This window comes from Priapulus caudatus, unplaced genomic scaffold (assembly GCF_000485595.1).
Source record: "Priapulus caudatus unplaced genomic scaffold, Priapulus_caudatus-5.0.1 Scaffold1531, whole genome shotgun sequence".
Classification (NCBI taxonomy): Eukaryota; Metazoa; Priapulida; class Priapulimorpha; order Priapulimorphida; family Priapulidae; genus Priapulus; species Priapulus caudatus.
Genome location: NW_014578592.1, coordinates 29,318 through 38,782, shown reverse-complemented (window position 1 = coordinate 38,782; position 9,465 = coordinate 29,318). Strand labels below are relative to the sequence as shown.

The following is a 9,465-nucleotide window of genomic DNA, read 5'->3' as shown; positions in this document are numbered from 1 at the left end:
GAGAGAGACAGGGAAGAGAGCGAAGAGGAGAGAGAGAGAGAAGAGAGAGACGAGAGAAGGAGAAAGAAGAGAGCGAAGAGAGACAGCAGAACAAAAGAGAGAGACAGAGAGAAGAGAGAGAGAGAGAAAGAGAGGAGAGACAGAGGAGAGAGAGGGAGAGAGACGAGACAGGAGAGACGAAGAAGAGAGGGAGAGAGAGATGAGAGAGAGAGAGAGAGAGAGAGAGGAGGAGAGTGGAAGGGGGAGAGAGAAGGGGTGGGTGAGCAGGGGAGTAACAACGAGGGGGGTTGAAGAGAGAGAGAGACGAGGAACGAGACGCCGAAAAAGGCAGAGTGAGAGAGAGAGAGGACATATATACGAGAGAAGAGAGAGAGGAGAAGAGAGAGGAGAGCATAGAAAGAAATAGAGAGAGGAGGAAAGCTGGGAGAAAGATCGAGATGAGAGAGACAGAGAGAGAGAGGAGACGAGAGAGAGACAGAGAGAGGATGAGAGGAAAGAGAGATCGGAGAGAGAGAGAGAAGAGAGACGAGAGAGAGGAGAGTGAGAGCGGAGAGAGAACGGGGGGGTGAAGAGAGAGAGGAGGAGAGACAGAGCAGAGCCGAAAAAGAAGGCAGTCGAGAGAGAGAGAGGACAGTATAAGAAGAAGAAGAGAGAGAGGAGAGAGAGAGACATAAAAAGAAAGAGAGGAGAGAAAGCCAGAGAGAGAAAGACGAAGAAGGAGACGAGGAGATATGAGATGAGAGAGAGAGAGAAAGAATGACGCGAGACAGAAAGAGGGCGAGAGGGAAGAGATGTAGAGTTGTAAATCCGATGCGGTGATGCGGCAACGCGGGCTGGGTTTATCGACGTCATACGCGAACAGCAGTAACATGCGAAGCGCAGCGGCAGTTTGTGAGAGCAAACACAGGTGACTAATCAGCGAAATCAAGTGCAAGTGGAGTGCGTGTGAAATGCTGTGTCGTGTGTGTGTGTGTGTAGGTGTGTGTGTGTGTGTGTGTGTGTGTGTGTGTGTGTGTGTCTGTGTGTTTGGGGTGTGTGTGTATGTGGCTGATCGCGGCCTTGAACTGTGCGCGCGGCCGCACGTGGTGTGGTGTGTGTGTGTGTGTGGTGAACTGTGTGCCTGGGGTGTGATGTGTGCTGTGGCTGTGTGTGTGTGTGGCGAGCAGAACGGAAATTTCAACCACAGCGGCCTGCGCGGAAAGAGGGTGTTTATTCTCTAAATCAATCGCTGACAGCTATTAACGACCATATATTGTCTGAGCAAGCCCTCTCAACCGCCTGATGATTAAAATCTTTTTACGTATTTCTTAACTCTAGACGCTATATTAACTATCATGGCCAAGTGTGCAACGAGGGAGCCAGGACGGCTCTACGCCAGAGCGCGCTGCTCCACTGTTCTTGCCCATGTGGATCTCACTATTATGTCGGTTCATCTGAATCGCCATTGTACCAAAGTTAAGGTATGAGAATGCTAAGTGATTAGCAATGACACGACTAGTTTCGACTTGCTGTAGTCGGGCGTCAGGTTCATTCAAAAACTGAACACTGTCAATCATCATGGCTGTAGTTATTGTAAGATTCGTTAACAGATAGCTACGTAACATGTTAAGTTAACCGTAGCATAAAACTACGTTCATAAACGCTTAACCACATTATTACGTTACTTCATCCAAAAGTATACCAAAATTATTACCGGATTAAATATAAATATTAACATGATAATCTAATTTATTATACGCATCACTTTAACTATCTTATTAACAATTTAACTTACAGGTTAATATGGCCCATTATATACTATTCAGTCTCCGTGAGGTGATTGTTCAGAACACTTATCAATACTAATATATATATATACTCATACTCTGAATTTATAATTATATAAATAAGAAGCCATTATACAAATCTTACTACTGCTAATGACCTTGCTACGGAGACCCTGGGAGCACTGGCAGGTCGCCATCTGTTCCTCTCGACCGTCAACGCCACCAAGCGGCTGCTCGACAGATACAGACGTTGGCGTCGCTCACAAACGATCGCGGGCAGTGTCTGACGCACAGCAGCGTACCAGCAGTCGGAAGCACGCCAGGCGTGCGCTACCTGGCGGAGAACTTCCCACGAACGTTGCATCTACGCACCGAACGCGTAAGGCGATTCCTTTTTTTTCTTTTACCGATTAGACGGGGTTCTTGCGTTTGATAGCGGTAGTACGTCAAATATCTGTTCGCAGGGCGGCGTGCGGTTTCTCTGATAGCGGCACGAATATATCATCTCATTTTCGCAGAGCAAGGGGGTTGGTCTTTCGATAGCGGCACGTATAACCCATCTGTCTCTTGGGCAGGCGGTTCGGTTTATTGCACGCTAGCGGACGTATAACCATCTGGTTTTGGGACGGGAGTCGGCGTTTTTTATACGGGTGTTACGTAAACATACTATTCTCGGCAGGAGCGTGGGTGTTTTGACTAGCGGCACGTAACACCAACCTGTTTCGGCCAGGAGGGTCGCGGTTTTTTGATCAGTCGGTGTTACGTAATATCTGTCTTCGGCAGCGGCGTGGTGGTCTTGATGCGCACCGTATAACATCTAGATTTGGCTACGCGGCGTGGCGGGTTGCATCAGCAGTGTTCTACAAATCATTCTCGCTCTTCGGTAGGGGGTCGGTTTTGATAGCGGCTAACGTAAAACATCTGTTTTCCGCGTACGGCGGTGCGGTTTCTTCGATCGCCAGGTGTTACGCTGAATATCGTTGCCAGAGGGGCGGTTTCCTCGATCATCGCGGTACGTATAAGCATGCTGCTTTCGGCAGGGGGTGAGTTCCTTTCGATACAGTCGGTGATACGTAAATATCGGTTTTCGGCACGGGCGACGTGGGTTTTTCGATCACGGCACGTTATAACAATCTCGTTTCTGCGCACCGGGGTGGCCCGTTTTTTGATAGCATGTTACCATAACTCATGCCTGTTTCGGCCGGTAGGCGGGTCGGTCTTTCGATAGCGGTACGTATACATCTGTTTCTCGGTTACGCGCGGGTGGGTCTTTTGATAGCGGGTCGCTTATGTAATATCTCCGTTTCTCGGCAGGGGTGGGTCTTGGTGATCAGGCCGGCACGATCATACACATCCTGTCCTTTCGGCACGGGGTGGGTCTTTTGATAGCGGTGTTAGAATACTCTGTCCGGCCAGGGGGTGGTTTATCGCCACTGCGGACGTATACAACATCCTGTTTTGGCAGCGGGGTAGGTTTTGATAGCGGCACGATATCTACAATCTGGGTCCTCATGGTGGTTTACGGTACAAAGCGGGGTGGGTCTTTCTTGATTAGCGGCCTCAGCATTGGTGGCTCTGGGGGTCGTGCATTTGTTTACGTAATATCTGTGATTTGGCAGCAGGGTGGCGTTTCTGTATGATACGCGGAACGTATCAACATCCGTGTCTTCGGACAGGGCGCCAGTGAGTTTTGATAGTGGTGTTAGATAATACTCTGTTCGGCAGGGGGTGTGCGGTCTTTCGATAGCGGCCCTATACTATCGTCTTTGGCACGGGGGTGGCGTTTTTGAACTTTAGCGTGAGTACGTAATATCTGTCGTTCGGCAGGGGGTGGGTTTTTGCATGAGTCGGTCGCTTTACGTACTATCTGTTTCGGCAGGGCGGTGGCCGTTTTCGATAGCGGCCGTATCACTATTTGGTTTCGGCACGGGGTGGGCTTCTTTACGATGCGGTCTTACCTAAATTATTCTGTTTCGGCAGGGCGAGTTGGGTTTATGCATACGCGGCCCCGCTATAATATCCTGTCCTGGCAGGGCGGTGGGTTCTTACAGCATAGCCGGTGTCTCACGTATATCTGTTTCTGGCAGGGGTGGGTTTTTGATGTGGTGTTACGTAATATCTGTTGCGGCAGGGGGTGGTTTTTTGATAGCGGGCCCGCTGATAATATCTGTTTTGCTAGGGGTGGGTTTTTGATTAGCAGGTGTACGAATATCTGTTTCGGCAGGGGGTTGTTTTTGATAGTGGTGTTGGGGAATATCTGTTTCGTAGGGGGTGGTTTGGATAGTGGTTAACGTATAAACATCTGTTTTGGCAAGGGGTTGGTTTTGATAGCGGGGTGTTACATAGTATCTGTTTGGCAGGGGCGTTGGTTTTGATAGCCGGTGTGGTACGTAATATCTGTTTCGGCAGGTGGCGTTGGTTTTGAATAGGAATGTGCGTAATATCTGGGTTCGGTAGGGGTGGGTTTGCTAGATGGTACGCTTAACATCTGTTTTGGCGGGGGTTGGTTCTTTGATAGCGTGTTTACTATAATATTCGTTTTTGGCATAGGTGTCTGATAAAGTTGCGTGATTGTGAGGAGTGGTGGGTCGCGGTGAATGAAGACTGGTAAAGGATGCTAGGCTGAAGAGAGAGAGAGAGAGGAGATGGAGCGAGAGAGAGAGAGAGAGAGAGCAGAGAGAGCGAGAGAGAAGAAAGATCGAGAGAGAGAGAGACGAGGAGCGACGCTGGCGGAGAGAGAGAGCGAAATAGGAGAGGAGAGAAGAGAGAGAGAGAGAGAGAGAGTCACGCGACGAGAGATGAGCGCGGCGAGAGGGGATGAGAAGAGAGGGAGAGGAGAGAAGAGAGCGAAGCGCGCGCGCGCGCCGGGAGAGAGAGAGAGAGACGACGAAGAGAGAGAGAGAGAAGAGAGAAAGCGAAGAGAGATTGAGCGCGAAGGAGAGAGGAAGCGAGAGAGGGAGAGAGAGATTGCGAGAGAGATAATAGATAGACGGGAGAGATAGAAGGAGAGAGAGCGATAGACAGAATTAGAAAGATGGAGGGGAAGAGAGATGAGAGCTGACGAGATAGATAGGATTATGAGATGCGACGAGAGAGAGAGAGAGAGAGAGAGGCCGCACGGAGGACGAGATAGAGAAGAGCCGCCGCGAGAGGGAGAGAGAGAGAGAGAGGAGAGAGGAAGACGAGAGAGAGGAAGGAAGAGAGAGAGAGAGCGAAGAGAGAGAAGAGAGAGAGATGCGCCTGCGGCGAGAGACGCGGAAGAGAGCGAGAAGAGAGAGAGACAGAGGCCAGGCGCGAAGAAGACGAACGAGAGAGCGAGAAGAGAGAGAGAGAGAGAGAGAAAGCGCGCGAGAGACGAGAGAGAAGAGGAGAGAGCAGAGTGGGAGAGAGAGAGAGAGAGAGAGGGGGGGGGAGCAAGAGAGAGAGAGCGAGAGAGAGAAGAGCAAAGAAGAGAGAGAGAGAGAGGAAGCGGAGAGCAAGGAGACGGAGAGAGAGGAGAGAGAGAGACGAGAGGATCAGAGGAAGAGAGGAAGAGAGACGCGGAGAAAGAAAGAGAAGCGCGACGAGGCAGAGCGCGAGAGAGAGAGAGAGGAGAGGGAGGAGAGAGAGGGAGGAGAGAGAGAGAGAGGGGAGCAGAGAAGGAGAGAGAGAGGAGAGAAGGCGAGAGAGAGAGCAAGAGAGAAGGTGAGAGAGAGCGGATAGTATCACCAGCAATGACGCTTCTGCAGAATGGGCCTGACACCGCTGCACGTACCGCGGCGCTTATCCGGGATGGCGGTCACTCTACAAGATCTGCTGACGGCAGCGCTTGACGAGCACGACTCATAGACCTGGTAAGTTCATGCATACTTCACGTCGACACGTCGCACGCGACGCACACAGCACGCATCGGCACACACACACGCACAGACACCCGCGACGCACGCCCAGCACACACAACACAGCACGCACGCACAGACACCTGAGGGCGGCGCGCGTACGCCACCACACACACACAGACCACACACACACACACACACACACACACAGTAGCGCACTCGCGAGTGCACAGCACACAACGACCGCCGCCTCTCATACACAGATTTTGCCTATATAAATGCGATATCTTGAATATTCCGTAGTATATCAAGCGCTGCAGGAAAATTTCACTTGTAGAAGTAATATGAGTATCCCAAAGTCGCTCTAGAGCGACGTAGAATCCAATATTTTGACAAACATTTCAAAAGACAGAATAGATAGATAGATAATAGTGACAGAGGAGAAAGAGAGAAACAGTAGATAATATAGATTAGATGGATGATAGAAAGAGAGAGAGAGAGAGAGAGAGAGAGAGAGAGAGAGAAAGAGAGAGATAGATTTATTAGTATACAGATGCACGAGCTCTTTCCATGATAACTCAAATCATATCCACGGGTGCACTGCATTGAATCGACCCTGGTGCAATTACATAATTGCCGCCCGAGGATGAGTCAGAATGAGTGAGTCAATGAGTTGCCTCGGGCAACGTCAGCCTCATCGTTATTATTCACTTTAATAATCAACGTGAAAAGAATCCCGAGCTACTGTCACTCGCGAGTATACGCGTATAAACGTACGCGAGCGGATAAAACATGGCGTCGTTTGTTGTTTAACTTCACAGAACGGCCGCACGCCCGAGCACTACCTTAGCAATGCGAAACAGCATCGCATCGACATTGACTCCCTGCTGACCGGCGAGGCAGCGAGGCGTCGGGTGGAGAGCGCGCGGACAGCGTCTGTCTCTCAGGCGGCGGATGGTGGAGCTATAGAGAGCGCCACCCACAGCGCGGGTGCTGAAGCGATTGAGGGCGCCACTTCTGCCACTCACAGCGTGGATGCTAGAGATATAGAGGGTGCCACTTCTGCTACCTACAGCGTAGATGCTAGAGATATAGAGGGCGCCACTTCTGCCACTTACAGCGTGAATGCTAGAGATATAGAAGGCGCCACATCTGCTACCTACAGCGTAGATGCTAGAGATATAGAGGGCGCCACTCCTGCCACTTACAGCGTGGATGCTAGAGATATAAAGGGCGCCACATCTGCTATCTTCAGCGTGGATGCTAGAGATATAGAGGGCGCCACTTCTGCCACTCACAGCGTGGACGCTAGAGATATAGAGGGCGCCACTTCTGTTACCTACAGCGTGGATGCTAAAAATATAGAGGGCACCACATCTGCTACCTACAGCGTGGATGCTAGAGATATAGAGGGCGCCACTTCTGCCACTCACAGCGTGGATGCTAGAGATATAGAGGGCGCCACTTCTGCCACTCACAGCGTGGATGCTAGAGATATAGAGGGCACCACTCTGCTACCTACAGCGTGGATGCTCAGGCTATAGAGGGCGCCACCCACAGCGCGGATGCTAGAGATATAGAGGGCGGGACATCTGCTATTCAATCTATTGAAGTTGGAACTACAGCGAGAACGAAATCTCCTTCTCCATCTAATGAAGTTGAAACTGCTACAGATGTAATGAAATCATCTCCCAGCACTGCAGATAGAAGAGAATCTCCCTCTCCCTCTGCTAAAGTTGAAACTACAGATAGAAAAGAATCTCCCTCTCCCTCTGCTAAAGTTGAAACTACTGAGGGAAGAAAGTCTGCTTCTCCATCTAATGATGTTGAAACTGCTACAGATGGCATAAAATCATCTCCTAGCACTGCAGATAGAAGAGAATCTCCCTCTCCCTCTGCTAAAGTTGTAACTACAGATAGAAAAGAATCTCCCTCTCCCTCTGCTAAAGTTGTAACTACAGAAGGAAGGAAATCTCCTTCTCCATCTAATGAAGTTGAAACTGCTACAGATGTAATGAAATCATCTCCTAGCACTGCAGATAGAAGAGAATCTCCCTCTCCCTCTGCTAAAGTTGTAACTACAGAGAAAAGGAAATCTCCTTCTCCATCTAATGAAGTTGTAACTACTACAGATGGCATGAAATCATCTCCTAGCACTGCGGATAGAAGAGAATCTCCCTCTCCCTCTGCTAAAGTTGAAACTACAGATAGAAAAGAATCTCCCTCTCCCTCTGCTAAAGTTGAAACTACAGATAGAAAGAAATCTCCCTCTCCCTCTGCTAAAGTTGTAATTACAGATAGAAAAGAATCTCCCTCTCCCTCTGCTAAAGTTGTAACTACTGAGGGAAGGAAATCTCCTTCTCCATCTAATGAAGTTGAAACTGCTACTACAGATGGCATGAAATCATCGCCTAGCACTGCAGATAAAAGAGAATCTCCCTCTCCCTCTGCTGAAATTGAAACTACAGATAGAAGAGAATACCCGTCTCCCTCTGCTAAAGTTGAAAGTACAGAGCGAACGAAATCTCCTTCTCCATCTAATGATGTTGTAACTGCTACTACAGATGGTATAAAATCATCTCCTAGCACTGCAGATAGAAGAGAATCTCCCTCTCTCTCTGCTAAAGTTGAAACTGCAGATAAAAGAGAATCTCACTCTCCTTCTGCTAAAGTTGTAACTACTGAGGGAAGTAAATCTCCTTCTCCATCTAATGAAGTTGTAACTGCTACTACAGATGGTATAAAATCATCTCCTAGCACTGCAGATAGAAGAGAATCTCCCTCTCCCTCTGCTAAAGTTAAAACTACAGATAGAAGAGAATCCCCCTCTCCCTCTGCTAAAGTTGTAACTACTGAGGGAAGTAAATCTCCTTCTCCATCTAATGAAGTTGTAACGGCTACTACAGATGGTATAAAATCATCTCCTAGCACTGCAGATAGAAGAGAATCTCCCTCTCCCTCTGCTAAAGTTGAAAGTACAGATAGAAGAGAATCTCCCTCTCCCTCTGCTAAAGTTGAAGCTACAGAGAGAATGAAATCTCCTTTGTCTACTGACGTTAAAACAACAGCTTTTCCTCCATCCACTGAAGTTGAAACTGCAGAAGGCGTTAGATCTCCACATCCCTCTACGGCTAACGATACTGGATCCACCGCAGATCTGACATCTCTCTAAATAATAGTGAACGTTAAAGAGTAAGCTGCGACCACCTATACGCTTGTTAACTGAAGCTTACAGCGCGAGAAATCGAACGCATCACGCATCTCCTACACCACCCCCAGAAGCATAGAAGGCGCGCAGCATCTTCAACTCTTCTGCTCGCTAGGTAGTGTAAGAGCGAAGCATCTCTCACTAGCCCTATTACCCCGAGACCGCGAGGTGGTAACACTCAAGCTTCCTTCACAGACTACCGTTAAGCTGACGGCTCTAAGGCGCGAATACATCTAGCGGATGGGACGACGTGTACACCGTAGCGGGTGCCTAATGCGACACGAGTGGTGCTCTCACTGCTCCTGCTTAGATAACCAGCGATGGGCGCGTCGCTGAGAAAGGCAGTGGAAGAGACAACTGGATAACGCTGATTGCGGCGATGAGGGTCAATCTCACACGGCAGATCTAGTTGCATACGTTGTGGCATAGCCCTTACCGATGCTGACACATGGTGTGAAAAGGAAGAAGCTCGAACGATTCCTGTAATGAACTTAATAAAGGCGCCGAGCGTGCGTCCGCGATCTCGCCAACTGGTAAACGCTTGGGAAGCATGCGAGAACCGTGACATCTGCCGACTCCGCACTAATGAAAGTGCGAGATATAGAGGGTGTAAATTCTGCCACTCCCCGTGATAAAGGCTGTTAATGTAGAGGGCGTGACATCTACCCCTCCT

General features: G+C 49.3%; 1 protein-coding gene across 1 annotated transcript in view; it reads left to right on the top strand.

Moving 5' to 3' along the window:
* Positions 1–7,128, top strand: part of LOC106816916 (mucin-21-like) — a 13,966-nt gene extending 6,838 nt beyond the window's left edge. The window contains exon 3 of the mRNA XM_014821559.1: positions 6,406–7,128. Coding sequence (XP_014677045.1) covers positions 6,406–7,128 — 723 coding nt within the window. The remainder of the gene's footprint in view (positions 1–6,405) is intronic.
* The last annotated feature ends 2,337 nt before the right edge of the window (positions 7,129–9,465 follow it).